The sequence below is a fragment of the Thamnophis sirtalis genome, unplaced genomic scaffold (assembly GCF_051295495.1).
Source record: "Thamnophis sirtalis isolate CommonGarterSnake01/CBP01778 unplaced genomic scaffold, rThaSir2_p1.2 scaffold_1, whole genome shotgun sequence".
Lineage (NCBI taxonomy): Eukaryota > Metazoa > Chordata > Lepidosauria > Squamata > Natricidae > Thamnophis > Thamnophis sirtalis.
In genome coordinates this window covers 63340828-63361871 of record NW_028261381.1, presented here as the reverse complement: position 1 = coordinate 63361871, position 21044 = coordinate 63340828, and the positions used below count along the sequence as shown (strand labels likewise).

Here is a 21044-nt window from a genome sequence, read left to right as displayed (position 1 = left end):
ATCTGGAAAACAGGTAAGGAACTCTTACATTTGAATACATACCATTCTAAGTAGTTTCACATAAGTTTGATTCCAATAAGAAGTCAATCCTTTTTTTTAATATTCTTTCTACCACTATATCTTTATATAATCTCTCTCTCTCTCTCTTTTGGTGCCTTTGAGTCAGTGTTGACTCCTGATGACTACCTGGACAAGTCACTACAGTTTTCTTAGCAAGACTTCAGAAGTGATTAATCATTGCTTGCTTCCTAGGGCTCAGAGTGTGTGACTGGCCCAAGATGGCTTTGTGCCTATGGTGGAACTAGACCTCTTAGTTTTTCATTTCTAGCCTGGTGCTTTAATCACTATATCACACTGGCTCTCTTCAAGGTGATTTATAAGAATGTAAATAAGATAGGGTAGGGTAGGGTAATTACAAATCAACTTAAAAAGAATATTACAGGTCCTTCATTAGCACCAAAACTTCTTCGGTAGCTGATGATCATGACTGCTTTGCAACAGGTGAAGGCAGCATATTTCATAATACAGGCTGCTACCAAGAAGGTGCACCTCTGAGTGCCATGATTTTAATTGCATGGGATCAGAAGCTTCAGCAGTCCTTCTCGAGATGAACTCACAAGGCCAGAGGAAAGAGTCAGCCCTGTAAATGATGGCCTGTGCAGAGCTTTTTAGGTTAAAACTGAGTTCACAAAGTTACTGGTGGGCAGAAATGTCCTCAGAAGATTGCTATTACATGACTAAATCCATTTTTCTCTATAGCAGCTGGTCAAGTGCAGTTTGGATTAAATGCATCTTTCAATTTTAAAGTCTCATGTAAAGCACGTTCCAGAATTCCAATCAGGAGGCAATGGGGGTATGAATCACAGTTCTCTATATTGTAGAAATTAATTCTTCATATCCCCATGTGCATACCACATCAACCAAGACTTCTTTAAGGGAGAAATGGTCTTTCCTAGAACAAGGTACTGTAGAGGTAGCTGTTACTATTTTAGGAAAAATGAGCAGACTGCATTTCACATTTTTTTTTTAAAAAAACTTAAAACATATTCCAAAGCTGCAGAATCAGATAACATAAGCAACCTGTTCTGGAAGACTGTGTTACCTGCAAAAGCAGATGATATTTGAGAATGCGCTGGACAGGCTTGAGAAGGTAGGAGCCAAGGGGCAAGGAGTGCCGGATTTGTTCCTGCCTCTCCCGAAAGAATTTGGCCAGTTGTTTGTTCCTCATACATTCAGTCAGAGCTGCCACAGAGCTGGAAAGTTAAAGCCCACACACAACGAATGGCATTAAAGAAGACAATTAATTGTATTCTCTGAGGGATGCAGTGACAGATTAGTAGCAAGCAAAGTAGCAAGTGCAGGACTGCAATAAGGGTCTAAAACTGTGATGGCGAATCTATGGCACGTGTGTCACAGGTGGCACGCAGAGCCCTCTCTGCGGTCACATGAGCCATTGCCCAGCTCAGCTTCACTGTGCATGCGCGCATGCCTTCCAATAGCCAGCTGAATTTTGGGTCTCTGCGGTAGAAGGGTGTGCATACAGGGGGTGGCAGGGAAGAGCGGGGTGGTGGTGCCCCCGTGCCCCATTTTTGGTTCCAGGCAGCTTCCGGGAGGCCTGTTAGGCCCAAAATGGGGACATGTGCATGTGAGCATGCGTGGGGGTAGGGAGCGTGTGCTTGTGTAAGGGAGCGTGGCACATGATGGGGGTGTTGCACATGCATTGCATTATGGATGGGGCTCGCATGCACAATCATGCTTTTGGCACATGAAGACAAAAAAGTTAGCCATCACTGGGCTAAAACAATGAGCCAGAAGATGACCAGTGGCAGCAGAATTGTGTCCTGTTTTCGTCCCCTTAATGTCTCCTTCTCTTCTATGTGTATTTGTCTGGGATCACACACTGCCACACAAGCCCACAAAAAGCACCACTTCTTGGATCAGCAGTGGCACATTGCTACAAATTTACAAAACCAACCATTCCTGCAAAGTTTTTACAGAAAGAATCTGGAACCACTTCTGGCCAGATCTAACAATTATTAACAAGTCCCTGTCATGTTCAGTGCCACCTAATTATTAGTCTTGGGGTAATCTTTTGTAACTGAGCAGAATTAGTTTCCAGCTCAGCTGCTGCTCAAGAGAAAACACTACAAAGACAGTATTCCCAGTGGAGCTGCAGGATTCGCATTTTCCCACTGTGGGGAATTCCTATCTCAACTGGCTTTGCGTCACAACCCTTGAGTGCTATTTCCTTGTTCTTTCCAGTACAACTGGAAATGGGGCTGCTGTTTCCTTACTGAGTGGCTGTGTTAACCCTTCACCACAAAACAAGCATGGTAGGTCAAGGACAAGGACTGGGCTGTTGATGGAGTGCCTAGTTTTGCACTCCCTCAGTGACCAGTCAAAATACGTGCTGGACAATTTGCAAGGTTTCTAGCACTGAAATACTGCAATGATCCAAGTATGATTCTGAATATTTATGGGAAAGAGTAGTTATGTAGAAATGCCAAATGAATCAGCAGCTGAAGGATGAGGGCTGTACAGGTAATCCTTGACTTGCAAGTAGTTACTTAGCAGTTCTTACTCAGTCAGGCTCTGGGCACAATCATGTGATCTTGCCCAAAGATGTGGGTGCATTCCTTAACACAATTGCCCATAATCTCAGGAATTTAGGTAAAATAGTTGCACTTACTTAATTCTAATTTATCTAGAGGTGCAACCTGGGTGCCTATTGACACTGCATGGCTGACCCTCCAAACAAGCTGGAAAATCTAGCTCTAAGTTTTGAGACATCTTGTCGCTGAATATGAATTAAATATACTTGCACAATATATCTTAGTCCTATATACGAACTATTCTTAGCATACACTGAGATGACCCAGAAGCATTTTACCACATTTGTAAAAAGATTCCATTAATAGGGAGAACAAGCTGTCCTTATTATCACAAAATCACGTCCCCTTTTTGCATGACAAGGACACTCACTTTGGATAGTTATTGCAGTATTGAGTATAGATGTTGAAGTCTTGGCTCTGTTGGGGAAAGAGAAGAAAGATCCGTAAGACAAGTTCAATTCATCCTGTTCCCTAATGTCAATCATTCTGCAAATGTCTCTGCCAGATGTCCAGCACAGATACCAATACCAACCTCACTGGGTATGTTTGGGGGATAACTCCTGGACTGATGATGTTACCTACCATATTTTTCGGAGTATAAGACACACCTTTTCCCTCAAAAAAGAGGCTGAAAATCTGGGTGTGTCTTATAGACTGAATACAGCATTTGTGGCCTCCTGAAACCCGTCCCCTTTGCAAAAATGGCCATGCATAGCCTTTAGGAAGCTTATAGAGTGCTCCTGGGGGCTGGGGAGGGCAGAAATGAGCAAAAAACAGGCCGTTTTTTGCCCCCCAGCCCGCAGGAGCACTCTATAAGCTTCCTAAAGGCTATGCATGGCCATTTTTGCAAAGGGGATGGGGTTTCAGGAGGCCACAAATGCTGTATTCAGTCTATAAGACACACCCAGATTTTCTTTTTCTTTTTTTCTTTTTTTGACAAAAAGAGGCCAGTTTTCGCAAAAAACAGGCTGTTTTGGGGAGGTCTTCAGAGTGCAAAAACTTTTTAAAAAATTTGCCTCTTGAAAATCTTGGTGCGTGTTATACTCCGCTGCGTCTTATACTCCGAAAAATACAGTAGTTTGGGTAATGAAACATTTGCAAGAAAACAAGCAAGCTCAGAGAGCATCAAGGATCTCTAACCTCTGTTCTCTTTCATGCACAGCTAGGCAAAATTTTCAGCCCCCAGTCTGCCACTAATTCCCTCACCCAGCAGAGCAGAGTGGTCAATCTTGGCTTTTAGCTATTTTAAGAAAACCTCTTAAGAAAGAGACAGAAAGTGTTTAACTTCTGAAAGATTTGGTGCTCCCACCCCTATCCTTCCCTTCCTATTTCTTAGTCAAACATCTTCTTCCTGAAATGGAGCTGTGATGCCATCTCTTCCCAGTGGTATTATGTCATGCTGCTTTAGGACCTGTGGACTTCTGCGTTAATGGAAGCAACCCAGTGAAGGGTGACAAAGCACTCACTCAAGAGAAGGGCGTACCGAACCACCCAATTATGCACCCAATTATGAACAATCAGAGATGAGCATAAAGCAACATCGGTTTTGTCTGCTTACCCTGTGTACAAAACACTGCGCCACGGCAACGGGATCATTATGGCAACTATCCAGTTCTTGCAGTAATTCACTGCATAGAAATTGAAACAGAAAAAATAATTTATCAGTCAACTCAAGATAAAAAAAATAACATGCAATAAAAACTTATACATACTTTCACAGAGCAAACAGGGACATGCTGGAGACAAACTTCAAAACAACCCTTAATACACTGCAGTTTCAGAATTAAATGCAGAGCAGCAGGCCATGCAATGGGTTTGGGCCCAATACCCACCTGTACAGGGGAAACCTGTCCACCACTGTCAAAGGAACCAAAAACACAAGGCAGATGTTATATAGAAAGAGGGAACACCCGCTAGCTGAACAACCAGCTGGTTCTCATTCAGTAGCCACCTATATAGTCATACCTGTTAAAATTAATACATTTGGGATCCTAAACTGAGAATACTGTATTTCTCCAATGTATAAGTTTTTCATGGACGCAAAGTAATGAGGCAATTTCTGCCCCAGGGACTTACAAGTTTAAGATGATAGATAAAACACAGGAGAGGAAGCAGATTTGCAAAGTTGGCACAGAACACCCAGTAGCAAATTGGACTCAATCTGCTTCTTGCTCCTTTGGTTCCTTATAGTTTACTCACACAAAGTGAACTGTTACTTCTCTGCTCTAGGAGTTTCTAGCCAATCATGGTAGGAAGGTGCTGTTTGCTGCTAAACCATTCTCTTCACTATAGTAAGGATGTTTGAACCAACCTTGGTTCACGCATAATACCAAGCCATGTTTTCAGGTTCACCATTACATGCAAATCATACCATGAGTACAAAACTGTGTAGTACCCTAACATACAAAAACAAAACAAACAGATTGATTCCTGGGTGTGGGAGGAACATCTAACTTGGCTTTTACTTCTAATAAGCCAAAGTAAAAGGAGACATCATCTTTCTTTGCATGGATTTATCACATTACTCTACAATATTTTACCCAGAATTATAACAGCTTGATCATCCAAGAAAATTTAAGATCATAATAAGGGTAGAAGGGATAAGACAGTCTTTAAGCTAATCTGATTTCAAGACATTTAAGGCCTTAATTCATACTGGGAATAAAACATATTTTTAAAAGATCATAATAAAATTCATACTTATGTGGACAAAAAAAAATAGGGAAGGGACAGCAAATATAAATACATCTCCTGTAGGAAAAGGACTTGGACATGTTCCCCATTAAAGAGGAAATCATTTGCCTTCCTAGGTCCTTGATTTTTTAAAAACCTGGTTGAAAGTGAGAAAGATAACTCAATGACAGCAAGGACTAGCTGAAGGCAATAACTGTTGCATCACCCAAGGCTGTCTTAGTTGGATGGGTTGAAGTGGGGGTACAGAGCTTTTTTCCTGCCATGCTTTCTATCTCAGAGAGAACCGAACCTTTATAGGGGAACTGTGTAAAGTGAGCAACAATTGAAATGACAGGGAAGCTCTAAGGACTATGGGTTATTACTCACCTGTTCAGCTCGTAGATGTCTTCAATGTTCCCAAAGAGTGCGCTGACTTGTTCTGGCCGCAACAACAGCTCCTGAGTGTCTATGATGTTCCCCAAGTAATTCTGCCAAGTTACATTATGCCATGAGCATCACCATGAAGCAAGAAAACAGGGCAGACCACCACCATGAGTTCTAACCCAGTATTGTAGGAGTTGTGCCACAACCCTATCAGGTACCCTAATCAGTGCTCTGAGGGGAGAATTTATCTTCCCTTGACTATAGCTCCCATTGGACAATTTATCATGTTTGCACTCTGCCCAGAAACTATCTGTCAAGAAGCCATTTCCTTTTTATATAGTATTCATGATAGCAGATTAGCAGAAAAATCACCGGGGCAACTTTAGGTCAATCATGAGGATCACCTTCACATAATCTGACATGACAGGCAAAAGGTCTTCCATGAAACTGTGTGGAGAAATGGCCAAGATACTATATTCCTATGTGGAAAGGGGTCAGTGAAATCCGTGGCTGATAGGAAGGCATAAAGGCACTACCCAGACACACAAAGGTGAGGGCACCTTTAAAATGAAATGAAAGCAGCTTTCAGATCTACAGCTTTTCCCAGCTTCCAGTCAGGTTCCCCCTTGGTTAGAGGAAGACTTCAGTGGCAAAATCAGATGAAGGGAGGACCTTAAGGCATCTAAAGTGTAGCAGTGAAGGGATATAAAGAGTCCAACACATCAATCGCACTAACCTCTATGATGGTTCGTAAATCCTGCACGTACTTCCGCTCGGATTCCACAATCTCCAAGAGAACCCGCTCTAGATAGCTACCTTTGGAATGAGAGGCAGCAGCAGAAAGGGAAGGGCTCCTCAGGCCTCTCCAGGGCCCTGAGGAGGCATTGTTGTTGGCATTGTTCAGCACTCCAGTCTTCAGGAGCGAAGAAGCATCCGAAGGAGTTTGCGCCATGTTCTTCCAGTCATCCAAAATATGGGGAGCATTGATTAACGTTTCAGGCAACTGCCTCATTGAATATTCTGAGACACTCATGCTCAGGACAGTAGAGATTGCGACTCCCTCATCTCTGCCAGGATATGGGGCATCCAAGAACCTGGAGTTTTCTGAGGAAAGAAAAAGCTTATTTTAAAACCATGTAATGTTCCTCTGCATCTCAAGATACAGTAGTTATACAAGTAGTCCTCGACTTACAACAGTTCATTTAGTGGCCAAAGTTACGACCACACATAAAAAAGTGACCTATGACTATTTTTCACACCTACAACCACTGCAGTCTCCTGGGGTCAGGTGATCAGTTTTTGCAACCTTCTAACAACCAAAGTCAATGGGGAATCTAGATTCACTTAATAATCACGTTACTAATTTAACAAATCAATTATTTCCACTTAAAAACTGTGGCTAGAAAAATCGTAAAATGGGGCAAACTCACATAACGAATGTTTCACTTAGCAACATAAATTTTGGGCTCAATTGTGGTTGTAACTCAAGGACTACCTATATAACTAAGAAGCCTTTTTAATTTTTTGCAATCAATGGGCATTAATGACCTCTAGATTACGTTTCTCTGTCTATATCAGAGGCATCAGTAAACACCAGGCTAATGGGGAAAAGGAGGTTTGGCTTCCTACACAAACACAGGCCCTAAGAGTGCCTGAAACTGTTATTGTCACAGAAATACTACTTAGAGTCTGATCCATCACACATAATTTAATGGTCTAGTCTACTGTTAAAAGATGGCTGCACATGGAAAGATAAAAGTCTAATTTCTTCAGACCGTTTATTAAATAATTATTTCCCTTATTTCCATCTGACACAGGACAAAAAAAAATGATACAAATCTATCTGAACAAAACCCAGATGCATTAAAACATGTTTACCACCAGAAATCACATACTGCCTTTGTTAAAATGAAAATTATTGAAATGGGTTGGTCTTTGATCATAAATCTCACATGAAGCAGCAGTGAGAGACAGAATTGTCAGCACAGCCTCAGAACCAAAAAGTGAGCTGCTAATGAAACCTACTTGGAGTCTTTTCTGATCCCAATCCCGTGTTAATATTTCCTTCCCCAGCCCTCTGCTAGATTAACACTCCTCCATCTTCAGCCACTCTGGAAAAAGCTCACCATCTTAAATGGAAGTCAGCATTTCATAACCCAAATACATTTTCTCCACAGCACTAGTACATGTCCTGCCATGCCGCATGCTCTCCACCAAACCCTTAAGAAGTTTAGCAGGCAGGCAAACAAGTGGCAACAGGCCTGTGTGTGTAGGAATCATATACAATCAGCCGCAATTACTTTCATCTTCGTCTCTCTCCGTGTCTTTCTCCCTCCCTCCCTCCAGTTTTCTTCCCATTTCCACAAGAGACTTTTTTCTGCCTCAAAATCTGGGCCTTTCTTTGAAAATTACCTTGCTTTCTTACAGAAAAACCCATCCCATCTTCACCAAACACTGGAAGGCTGTCCACAGTATTCGTCTCTTCCCAGATCAACATCATTCATCATCTCAGCCAGGCACTGTAGATGGTAAATGAAGCATGGAGCAACCTGTGAATCCTGAATAGCCAATGAAGGTGTGGAGCCTTTTGATGTCACTTCTCCAAACCACTCCTCTAGATAAGCACCACACCTCAAAAACTGGCATTCTATTCCTCACTAAGGATTTTGACCAAGACACGCTCACTTCCTCCTCCTTTCTCTACAAACATAGGAAGGAAAAAAAAGATGCTCGGCTGTTCTGACAAGAAAATACCCAGAAGTACTGTCATGTGTTGCCAAGATCTGGGACCATCTACGCTAATTATGGATTTCCTCCATCTCTCAAGTAGCCTAGGAGCCACGGGTATATGTGAATGAAGCCATTCACCACAAGCAAAATCCCAAGTGATTCCTCAGGAACTCTTTGAAGATGGTTGTTTTCAAAAGTCTCCTAAAATTGAATTGTATATTCTCCATGCTTATCTTAATTACTCATTTTGACAGCCAAAAAGAGACTGCAAATATATCAAATATTTGCTATTAAACATCACAAGATAAACAAAATAATCTGTTTTAATCTGTTTATGAAACATCATAAAAGCAAAATGAAACAGAGTGAAAGCTTTTGCTCATCACCACTGATAAGAAGAATGCCTAAAAAGTCTATTCATTTACTAACTAGAGACCCAACTGGAAAAGGATGCATTTCTCTAAACAGAAGACCATGTTATCTTGATTTTTTGTTTTGTTTAACAAGGGGATTTTGAATTCTCAAAGCTTGCTTGATTTCCAATCATTCCACAGTGTGCCAATCTACACAAAGATTGCAGAAATCTCTTGTCCTAATTACTGTGTCTGGAAAAATTCACACACAGGTTACTGGCAAGGAAAGAATTTCACACACAATTAGAACCAGCTAAGTTTCTTGTGCATATGTCTAAAGCAGGATTTCTATTATAGGATTATATATTATCCTTTGGATTGCCACACCCAGAATTACCAAGACTAATTGCAACAAACCTGAAAGATACCAAGGTAGGGAAAGTTGTTTCTGAAGTAAAGAGAAAAATTGGCAAACATGTTTGCATGCAGGTGTGACGTGTGGCACCACACTATTGTGATGAACTTGAATTTGATGGAACTTCCTAACTTCCAAATTCAGTATTACACAATTTAATTGTTAAGCCCAACTTCTTAGCCTAATATGCTCTCGGTGTCAAAAATGCTTCTTAGGTAAATCTGATTCACACTAAAATTTGGGCTTATACTGGTATTCATTAGAACTGGTTAGGAGTAATCGGGTCCTTCCTTCCAAAAAGCAAGCAAGAATTGGTCTAATGGTTAAGACATCAGGCTAGAAAATGGGAACTCCTGAGTTCAAGTCCCACCTTCACCATGAAAGTCAGATGGGTGATTTTGGGCCAGCCACTCATTCTCAGCTCAACCTTCCATACATGTTTGTTGTTGTGGGGAAAACAGAAGGAGGAAGATGTGTTGGATATGCTTACCGCCTTGAATTATTTGTGAACAAAATAAGAGAGGAAAAAACAGATAGATAGATAGATAGATAGATAGATAGATAGATAGATAGATAGATAGATAGATAGATAGATAGATAGATAGATACATACATACATACATACATACATACATACATACATACATACATACTGCTACAGAGAAGAAATGTGTATTCATATATGCAAGGCATAAATACAACAAGATTTAACCTTACAGTACTGTATAAATTCTAGCACAATAGTCAGAAACCCCCAAACTTGCTGCTGCCAGGAAGAACAACAACCAGCCAAAACAACACAAGCTGAGATAGAAAAACTGATGAGATGGTGGTGCAGACTCTTGGTGGCAGCAAAAAAGGGGAATTGCTTCTGAACAAGTTTGGCAGAGCTTCCCCATTAAGGCTTTGTTTGCTGAGGAGCAATGGTGATTTGCCCTAAAGCTGGCTGTGAGCTAACTGAGGGAGGGAGTATCTAAGCAGAAACATGTAGCCACTACATAAGAAAAATAGAATTCAACACTCTATCAATCTATCATGGTTGCCGAAAGTGAAAGGATTGGGTGAAAAGAGCCTTGAGACAATTAGGGCATCAAAAGATATATAGGGGAGGAAGGGACTATCTTTCCTGAATGTAGGATTTACTTTTGCCAAGCTCTACCTTTGAAAGATTGAATTACCTTGAACCTCTGTAAACTCTTTAACATGATCAAAGAAAGCAGAGGTTGCACATTTGTCTGCATGTATCTTTTCAATATCACAAGGATTACCAGTCACAATGTTAGGCAAGGTCAGGATAAACACTGGATACAATTTCATTAAATTCTAAGATTGAAATAAATCTAACTTGATAATTCACCATGTTTTAGTAATTTTCCCATTCAGTTAAACATTACAATTCAACAGGGTCAGAGTGCACTTCTTAAAGTAGCAATAGCTTCTTAAAACAGCAATACCTCCTCATTTCATCATCTTACATTGGCTGGTTAGCTTTAAATCATCATTACCCTGACAAACAGAAACTTTGAGAGGCATTCTAGAGCAAGCCCATGGTTTTGATGGGCTGAATTTAGCTCTGGGTTTTAGATTGTGCACGCCACAACCAGGGCAAAATCAGCTGGAATACACCCTGGTTTTAATACAATAGCAGAGATGGAAGGGACCTTGGAGGTCTTCTAGTCCAACTCCCTGCCTAGGCAGGAAACCCTATACCGTTTCAGACAAAGGGCTATCTAACATCTTCTTAAAGACTTCCAGTGTTGGGGCATTCACAACTTCTGGAGGCAAGCTGTTCCACTGATTAATTGTTCTAACTGTCAGGAAATTTCTCCTCAGTTCTAAGTTGCTTCTCTCCTTGATTAGTTTCCACCCATTGCTTCTTGTTCTACCCTCAGGTGCCTTGAAAATAGTTTGACTCCCTCTTCTTTGTGGCAACCCCTGAGATATTGGAACACTGCTATCATGTCTCCCCTAGTCCTTCTTTCTATTAAACTAGACATACCCAGTTCCTGCAACCGTTCTTCATATGTTTTAGTCTCCAGTCCCCTAATCATCTTTGTTGCTCTTCTCTGCACTCTTTCTAGAGTCTCCACATCTTTTCTACATCGTGGTGACCAAAACTGAATGCAGTATTCCAAGTGTGGCCTTACCAAGGCATTAAAAAGTGGCATTAACACGTCACATGATCTTGATTCTATCCCTCTGTTTATGCAGCCTAGAACTGTGTTGGGTTTTTTGGCAGCTGCTGCACACTGCTGGCTCATATTTCAATGATTGTCCACTAGGACTCCAAGATCCCTTTCACAGTTTCTACTGTTGAGCAAGGTACCACCTATACTGTAGCTGTGCATTTCATTTTTGTTGCCTAAATGTAGAACCTTACTCCTTTCACCATTGAATTTCATTTTATTAGCCAGTGCCCAATGTTCAAGTTTGTCAAGATCCTTCTGTATCTTTAGCCTATCTTCTGAAGTGTTGGCTATTCCTGCCAGCTTGGTGTCATCTGCAAATTTGATGAGTTCCCCATTTATTCCCTTATCTAAATCATTGATGAAGATGTTGAAGAGTACTGGGCCTTGGGGTACTCCACTGCATACTTCCCTCCATGAAGATGAAGTTCCATTGAGGACTACACATTAAGGGCGGTTGGTCAGCCAGTTACAAATCCATCTGGTGGTGATGCTGTCTAACCCACATTCTTCTACTTTATCTAGTAGTAGGTTATGGTCTACCTTATCAAATGCCTTACTGAAGTCCAAGTAAATCATATTGACGGCATTCTTCTGGTCCACTAATTTTGTCACTTTGGTTGAGGGAGCAGAATTTAACCATCCAGAATTGCTCATTTTGGGCAGTTAAAGATGGCCAATCTCTAAATTTGATAAATAAACAAACTTCCAGGGGCATTTGAGTTCTAAGTTCAACTCATCAATTCTATGGATAAATTATCTTTAAAAAAAAACTGCTAAGTTTCTTTAGTTTTAACATACAACAGCCACGTTTTCTCTCCTTTTACAATCACCTGGACCACAAATAGGCGTTCTGTTTTAAATCTAGTTTGCATTCAATAATGATGCAGCTTCCACAGGATTAAGTAACCAGAATGAATTTCAAACTGCAATTCTTTTTTTAACAACTGGCACAGCCAGAATATTTCAGATATAACATGAAAAGAAAACCATGATTATAACATTATGTATAGTTTTGGGTATTTCAACTGAAAAAGAACAACTTAAAACAAGGGTAGGTAACTATGGCCCTTTTATGGCTTTGTAGACTTCAACTCCCAGAATTCCTGAGCCAGCCATGGGAGCTGAAGTTCACTAGTCATAAAGGGGCGGTAGTTCCCCATCTTTGCCTGAAAGCAATGGTTTCAAATGGTGGTATATGGGACTCAAAGATAACCTAAGTGGGATGCAGGATAGTTACTGAAACTTCATATAAGTCTTCAGAACTTACATAAATGGTCACTGCACATCTATAAAATAAATGGAAACCTCTGGAAAAAAATAAGCTTTTTATTCCTATTTTGACTTCACATACTTTTCCAGAAAATAAAATTCTCAATTCAAAGCAAAAAGGTTTCACTTTCTACCACACCCTGCCTGTGAACTTTCACTAACATCTGATTTGACAAGTTCATGAACTGAACTAAATGGTAAAAATTATTATGTTGCAAAAAATTTCACTTTGGGGTTTCCTTTTTACTAATGTGATAAGAAAAAACCCCACGGGAAGAAATCAGTTCATCTTTGTGGGCCTTTTGCTATCAAGTGATTTTGATGCTTTCTGGAGAAGCACAAAACAATCCCTGCCTGTGGGAATCACCCCTGCAAACCACAAATATCCTGTCTGCTTTTACTGATTAGGAACTGTGTTGTATATTGTGTGTTGTGTGAGGGAATGAAGCAGGAGCCATGGATCAGAGAGTAAGATGTTTATTAGTAGGTTGCAAGCGATTCAGAATGTGTTACAACTGTCACAGTATTTATACTCTCAGGTACCAACTGTCATTTAACTGTCATTACAACCACCAATCACAGGCTGTGCTTCGCCCGACCAATTAGAACGCAGCACAGGCTGTTGCTGGGCTATAACACTCCTTCCCCCCAGTTATTTGCATTTTCCGTATTGTCAATTTGCGTGTTATTTGTTTGCATTTTTGTGTTAATGTTCAACATTTACAAGTATTTGCATTTTTTGTTTTTGTTTTATGTTCAACATTTACAAACTCTTTTACAAATTCTCCTTCCCCCCAGTTATTTGGCACATTTTCATATTCACATTTGCATATTCATATTTGCATATTTAAATTTGCATATTCAAGCTCTGCGCATGCTCACAAATCATGGAGGCTGGAGAGCTTACATGGAGGGAAACTCAAAGAAGTCCTGTTGGTAACTTTTCTGTTGGGCTTTGTTCGATCGGCATGCAGGCAGGGTTCCGCTGTTGCTGGAAGGTTTAGCTGACAGGATTTCTGCTGACTTTTGCTGCAGAGAATGGTAGGCTTCTGAAACGGCTGTAGAGGCTTCTGTTAGAGAGCGGAGACCGGCCCTGGAGGCGGCTGAGTTGTTCCTGGCTCGTTAGGAAGGCAGCAGGCAGGCTTTTGAGTGGCCAGAGTTGCTCCTTGGGAGGCAGGCAGCTTTGTAATGCATGTAGCAGGCTTCTGACAGGCTGGTAGTAGGCTGCTGGCTTTGGAGGAAGAGCAGGCTTGTCGGAAGCTGCTTCTTTGGAAAGCTGTATGAAGAGTCAGAGGCTTCTTAGGCAACAGTATCCGTGTATTGCAACACTAATGTTTGTAACAGTAGCAAACAGTAGACCGGATAGACTCTAGAGTTGTGTCTGTAGATCTTCGCAGCAGAGAGGCAGGCAGACAGGCAGCTTCAGCCATGGTTGAGCCAACGCGATTCGTAGCTCGTCCCTGAGCAGAGGCGATGGCTCCAGCCAAGGTTAAGCGTAGGTTGCCCGTCCCTTTGACTGATGGAGTCCGCGCCTGTGGATCTACTCAGGTTGGCGTGATCGGAGGCGAAACCTGAGGCGGTGGCAACTGCTGCTGCAGCTCTGACAGGTCTTCAAAGTATTTTCCGTTCGCGTTTGCTTGGTTGCGTTGCGAGTGGCTTAGTGTTCGTTGTTGTTTTCCAGGCTCTGCGGAATCGCATTCAATCCCATCCTCGTCGCCAGTGTTGTATATTGTGTGTTGTGTGAGGGAATGAAGCAGGAGCCATGGATCAGAGAGTAAGATGTTTATTAGTAGGTTGCAAGCGATTCAGAATGTGTTACAACTGTCACAGTATTTATGCTCTCAGGTACCAACTGTCATTTAACTGTCATTACAACCACCAATCACAGGCTGTGCTTCGCCCGACCAATTAGAACGCAGCACAGGCTGTTGCTGGGCTATAACAAACTGCATAAAAAAGAACTGAGTCCCAGCTGTCAGTCATCCTAATTCCACTCCACTAAGATCATGCCTACGCAGCCACTGCCCTCACCCCTCTTTCTCTCAGCAGCAGTTTTACACCCCGTGTAAGCATTCCATATCCCATGCTCCATTCTGTTCTTCCATGGAACTGGTAACATTTTCTCCTGGTGGCCAACAGGAACGTGCTGAAACCAATTGTGTCCCTTTCTCATGCTTACATTTGCTCCGTCTGCTTTTGGCCAGAAAGAAAAAAGGGAAAAATTCAACCAGTCAATAATTAAGAGGTGGAGTGAAGACCCCTCAAAGCAACTGAGAGACAGTCTGATCTATTGGTTAAAGCACCAGTCTAGAAACCAGGAGATTGTGAGTTCTGGTCTCATCTTGGGCATGAAAGCCAGCTGGGAGACTTCGGACTTTTGTCTCTCAATCCACCTGACAGTATTATTGTCAGTGGTTGGTTGCTGCCGATTCAGACCGGTTCGGGCGAACCGGTAATTCTGACGATCAGCTGGCCCTGCCCACCCAATGTCCAGTCCTATATTTCCTTCTTTTTGGCTTAGCTGATTCACGCAGCACAGCTGATTTCCAAGCCTCTGCTGTTCTACTTACTGGGGCTGCCTTAGAAGATAAGCAGCTGAGCTTCAAATTGCTTTATTTTGAATGCTGCATGCAAGTGCATTAGGCACCGAGAATCCTCACTTACCAAACCAGTTGTTAAACCAGTTGCAGCCCACCACTGGTTATTGTTGAAGAGAAAATTGGAGCAGGAAGAGTATTAGACGTATTCACCACCTTGCGTTATTTCTAAAAATAATATGTGGGGAGAAATCTAAAAAACAACAACACAACAAACCTGGGAAATGTGGAGTGATGGTGGCAAGGAAAAAATTGGCTTCCCTTCCCAACCTCCATGCAGCACAGCCATGTGGAAGAAGGCCAACTTTGCAACTTTAATAGGATTTGTATGCTGCCCACTCTAGGGCAGTCTCCCTAGGGACTCTGGGCGGCTCACAACAAAAGAAAATACATAAAAATATTAAAAATACAATTATCTAAAATAAAATCATCCATTCAATCACGTGGGGCTGGATTTTAATCAACAGCCCCAGGCCTGCCAGAACAGCCAGGTCTTGGTCGCTTTATGGAAGGCCGGGAGAGTGGTAAGGGTCCGGATCTCTGCGGGCAGTATGTTCCATAAGGCCGGCGCAGCTACAGAGAAGGCTCTCCTTTGAGGGGCCGCCAGCCGGCATTGTCCGGTCGACGGCACCCGGAAGAGGCCCAACCTGTGGGATCTTATTGGTCATTAGGAGGTGAATGGCAGGAGGTGGTCTCTCAGGTAGCCAGGTCCAATACCATGTAGGGCTTTAAAAGTAACGACTAGCACCTTGAAGCGAGTCCGGAGACCAATGGGGAGACAGTGCAGCTCGTGGAGGATAGGTGTAACATGGGTGTATCTAGGTACACCCATTATCGCTCGCGCGGCTGCATTCTGGACCAACTGCAGTCTTCGAACACTCTTCAGGGGCAGCCCCATGTAGAGTGCGTTACAGTAATCCAATCAGGGGACACACCCTTAGAAAATAAAGGTGGTTGGGGCTAGAAGCAAGTTCTTCACTCTGAAATACTCTTGGCTACCCTCATTCCCCACCCTAAAAGAGATCTGCCCTATAAGGAAAGTGCTTGGGTTGGACAGTGGATCAAGCGAGGAAATCGGAGTCATTGCTCTACAGTAATGGAAATTTAGCAAGATGTAACTCAATGGGAAAAATGAGGAAATAGAGTATCTTAAGGAGGCTGCAAACTTGAAAGAGAAAAGAAAAGTAGAATTCAGAGGTGGTATTCAACCACTTCTCTTCAGTTCAAACGAACTGGTAGTGGCGGTGGTGGGAGGCGCAGCCTACCAGCCCTGACATAATGTTTGAGCACTGCGGATGCACAGAAGGCGGTGCGCATGTGTAGAACGTGGTGTGTGCAAGCAAAATGAGCAAGCACACTCACATTTGCGAACCAGTACAAAAGGTAAGTGAATCCCACTGCTGGTAGGATTGGATGTGGGTAGGTAAAAAAAGTGGAAAAGTGTGACTACTATGTCAGAAAGTCAATGTTTCAGAGTTGATCATGAGTGATAAAGAGTTACAATGTTTGACACATTAACCATGCTTGTACTGCACCAGTCTGTTCCTAGGGTCTATGACTAGATGCACTCTACCCCCAGTAGCTATTTTAGGATGGTGTTCCTGGTTACCTCTTTTAAAGAACCAGCCACTATTCCTTGCGTAAGATTGGAGGGGGGACGTTTTCCTCCCACCATTAAAAGCTTCTCCCCTATTTTCATGTGAAAATAATTCATGATCTTTATGTTTAGAAATGCATTCCAAAATAAAGGCAGCCAGGAGATTTTGGGCTTGAATAAGACTGTGGTTTCCAGAGAATACACTACGAATTCTAAATCCATTTTCTGGATTCATTTTGGCTGTCTGACTTTGAAGTGGCAGCAAAGATAAACTTTGCATGACTTTGGAATTCTGATTATGGAGGCCCTAATCTAAGGGGTCATTGGTGGTTGCCAGGGAAACTCCCCCCTCCTCTTCCCCTTCCAAAGCATGAATCTATCATTTCTACTACAATCCATTTTTTGTCCCAACATCTATTATCAGCAAGTGTTCTGTTTTTCAATTGACTTGTTCCAAGACTAAGAATAAACAAAAACTGTTAGCCGATACATAATTCTGCCTCCTAATAAATCTGCATAGCAATTCATTGTATGTGAAGTGGTATTTAGCTGCTTTCCAGCAATTAATGTATAGAACTAAGGTTGGAAAGACATCAGCCGTGAAGCTGAGTGGGTGAGGTTGGCTGAGCTCACATCGTAGCCTAATTTACTTCACAAACTTTTTGTAAGAAATTTCAGAAGCACTGTGTATGTTATGTGGAGCTCCTGGGGAATAGGTAGAATAGAACTCAAACCAATCACTTCCATATAAAGTGGGCATGAGAATTGCCCCCTGACACTTTAGAATCCTTGAATAGTTATTTGTCCAACTTTGTGGAGGCTCAAAAGAGCACCAGCAAATCATTAGGTGGGAAAAAGAGTTGCTGGAATCGCATGCCTTTGTCAGAGAGCATTCTGGGCAAAAGGCCCAAGAGCAAAAGCCTATCACAAAGCAAAGACTTCTACACAACTAATTTTAAATACTACAGTGCAGTGGCCTGGTCCAATTCCATTGGCATCAGGAGGACTCACACAATACAGTGAGGAGGAGCATCCTGTGTCAGTCTATATAAGATTGGAAAGGGGAAACCCAGGCATTATTTTTCAGGCTACTTAACACATTCAAGATACTCCTATCTTACTTCAGTCTAATAATATTTTTTTAAATTTATGGAGCTCATGCATTACATTATGTAGAACTCCAGAGTTAAACCAAGTCATATATACAGGTGGTCCTTGACTTACAACCATTCAGTTAATGATTGTTCAAAGTTACAGTAGACCGAAAAAAGAGATTTACAACTGGTTTTCCCACAGCATCGTGATCATGATTTGGGCACTTGGCAACTAGTATGCATTTATGACAGTTGTGGTGTTCTTGGGGCACCTGATCACCATTTGTGATCTTCCCAATGGCTTACAACAAAGTCAGTGGGGGAAACTAGATTTGCTTAATAACCCATCAGATCGCATAGAGCTGGCCTCCTCCGTATTCCATCCGCCAGTCAGTGCCGACTGGCGACTACTCGGAGGAGAGCCTTCTCTGTTGCGGCTCCGACGCTATGGAATAATCTCCCCGTGGAGATCCGTACCCTCACCACCGTCCAGGCCTTCCGCACAGCCCTCAAGATCTGGCTAGCCCGTCAGGCCTGGGGATAAGTTTTTACTTTCGCCCCTCCCGAATGTCGAGTGAATGTTGTGTTTTACTGTTTAATTTATTCTCGTTCACACTTCTTTTTGTATTTGTCCTACACTCCCTTTCCCCTTTTATTGTAAGCCGCCCTGAGTCCCCTCAGGGAAAAGGGCGGCCTATAAATGTATAATAAATACCTAAAAAAAAAAAATACCTAAAATAACCATGGCAAAAAAAGTTGTAAAATTGGGCGAAACTCACTTAAGAAACACATTGCTCACCAAAGGAATTCCAATCCCAGGTGTGGTTCTACATCAAGGACTATCCTTTATATAATTATTCTGGCAATTAACACAGTGGCAGAAATGGCCAGCTTTTCATAGTAGTATAACAAAGAAAAGTGAAGTGGTTGGGCAACAGGCAGCAAAAGAACAAATGAATGGTAATAAATGCTAATGCCAAAGACAGGAAAAATACTACTGTGATGTCAGGTCTCTAAAAGATGAGGTTATCTTTTTGGGAATAGTATAACTATTTTTTATACAAATAGTTTAAAACAACATGAGTTATGCTAAAAGGAAATGAGGTTTGGTGCCAATATGTAATTCTCAATTACAATTCCCCCCTGCACCAAGCCATCTAATGTATCACCAAAACCAAATAATGAAATTGCTTGCTAAAGTAATATTTCAGCTAATTGTTAATTTCTGATTTTCCAATTATGCACCTTCCAATTTAAAACTCCACATCAGCCAATGTCAGAAATAGCAGTTATCACTAATTAAACAGTAAAGAAGGTTCTCTACGATTATCCACACGAGGAAGATAAAATATTTGTACTTTGTGACTCTGTCTCAAAACCCTTGAACACAACAGAAATACATAATAAAAACACTTGATTCGCACTTAGCGCTAAGCTGTAATGTGGTTTGCTGATAACACTTTTCATCCATTCTAATTTAAGGCAGAGATTAGCAACCTTTTCAGGCCCAGAGTACCCTTGTGCAGTGATCTGCTTGCCCCTATCCCAAAAGCACCTGCAATTCTATAATACATACTCTTTAATACCTTCTTGTTCTCATTCAGACATCAAAAGTGATCAGTTCAGTTAAGGGAGTTACTCTGTGAGAGACAATGGTTTCCTAAGTTCCTTCACACATTTCTTTTCCAACATGCCAGTAGATTGGAAAAGTGAAAAGATAAATTACCTCACTTAATTTTCAAATCTAGCCAGGGCCAGTTTGCAGAGCTTACAAAATGTGTGTCCTTCCCCTCCACTTCTAGCTGAAGCAGCTTTGTGTAAAGATCTGAAACAGAAAATGATCACTTTATTTTTCCAAATCCAAGCCACTGCCACCATTTTGAATTTTCATTTTTAAAAGCAAATTAACCTGTGATGATCGTAAAACATGCTGTTTTACAATAGTTCAAACATATTGAAAAATTGCATGTTGAATATCTGTCAAAGAAATCAAACCAGCAGCAAAATAGGCATCCTAATAACCAGAATTTATTAGACAGTATTGTTAATACTAATAAGGATGACCAGAGCTATGGTTGATGGAGTAAAGTATCGAACTGGCAGCTTTAACGCTATCCTGCATTTTGGGAAACTGACACAGTGCTGCAAATATTGAAGCACATTTTTGTTAAAAAGGGAAAAAAAGGAAGTTGCATTTGAGATATTTAAGTTTGCAGTTGTTATGAAATTAAGAACCGTAAATATATGCTTAAACTCCCATGAGGAGGAATACTAGTATAAAAATAAAACTCCTTGTCTTTCTTATCTAGACATTAAGCAGTTGGCTGACCCTTACAAGATCACCATGCATCACAAGATTATTCCCATACCCATGTATTCACATCACTTGTCTGATGATTCTGTGACACTGATAAAACTAGAATACAATGAGGTATGAATCAAATAAACCCAGAAATCCTTGCTTTAAAGATAGAGAGAAAAAGCACTGTGAAGTGTATCTACTGGTAAGTCTAAGAGCTATTGCTATTGCTTTACTTAACTTTGTATGAAGATTGTAATCTTCTTAGTTTCACTATTCTGTAATATAAATACACTGATGCAGAGAAAGATGTTTTACGTGACATGTTTCTACTTTAATAACTTCAAAAGTTAGCATTAGCTTTAATAATCACATAATTCATTTTTGGTATATTGTTATTTTAGGAAACTTATTCTTTATTATGTTTGTTTTTAGCAAGGTTTCTAATAAGTAAAAAGTGTGTTCTGACCTAGTGAACCTATCAGGATCTTCACTGCCAAGAACAGAATATTTGGAATGGGAAACATTAATTGATAGTAGAATTCAGATGCAAAAGCAATCAAGAAATTCGTAAAAACATGACTGAACCATCAATACAGGATGAGTTTTATTTGATATTTCCACAAGATACATCCAATAGCTAATGATAAACCACAATGCCCATGACAGATAAAGCATCAAAAGAATAGTGACCACAAAGGGAAACAATTTTTGTAGAAATGCTAATAAAAACAAAAGCAAAGCAACTTTTTGGAACAAATGACTACATTCCTATGTATTCTATGTCATTGGACTCTCTTTAGAGGTGCAAAACCATTCTCTTCTTTTCCTT

At 41.2% G+C, this 21044-nt stretch overlaps 1 protein-coding gene across 1 annotated transcript in view; it reads right to left on the bottom strand.

The window, feature by feature from the left end:
• The window catches only part of PLEKHG3 (pleckstrin homology and RhoGEF domain containing G3), a 58564-nt gene that overhangs the window by 18529 nt on the left and 18991 nt on the right, over positions 1 to 21044 (bottom strand). The window contains exons 3-7 of the mRNA XM_087703538.1: positions 6406 to 6773; positions 5673 to 5773; positions 4171 to 4240; positions 2983 to 3029; positions 1103 to 1253 (exon numbers count right to left, since the gene is read on the bottom strand). Of these exons, the coding sequence (XP_087559664.1) occupies positions 1103 to 1253; positions 2983 to 3029; positions 4171 to 4240; positions 5673 to 5773; positions 6406 to 6773 (737 nt within the window). The remainder of the gene's footprint in view (positions 1 to 1102; positions 1254 to 2982; positions 3030 to 4170; positions 4241 to 5672; positions 5774 to 6405; positions 6774 to 21044) is intronic.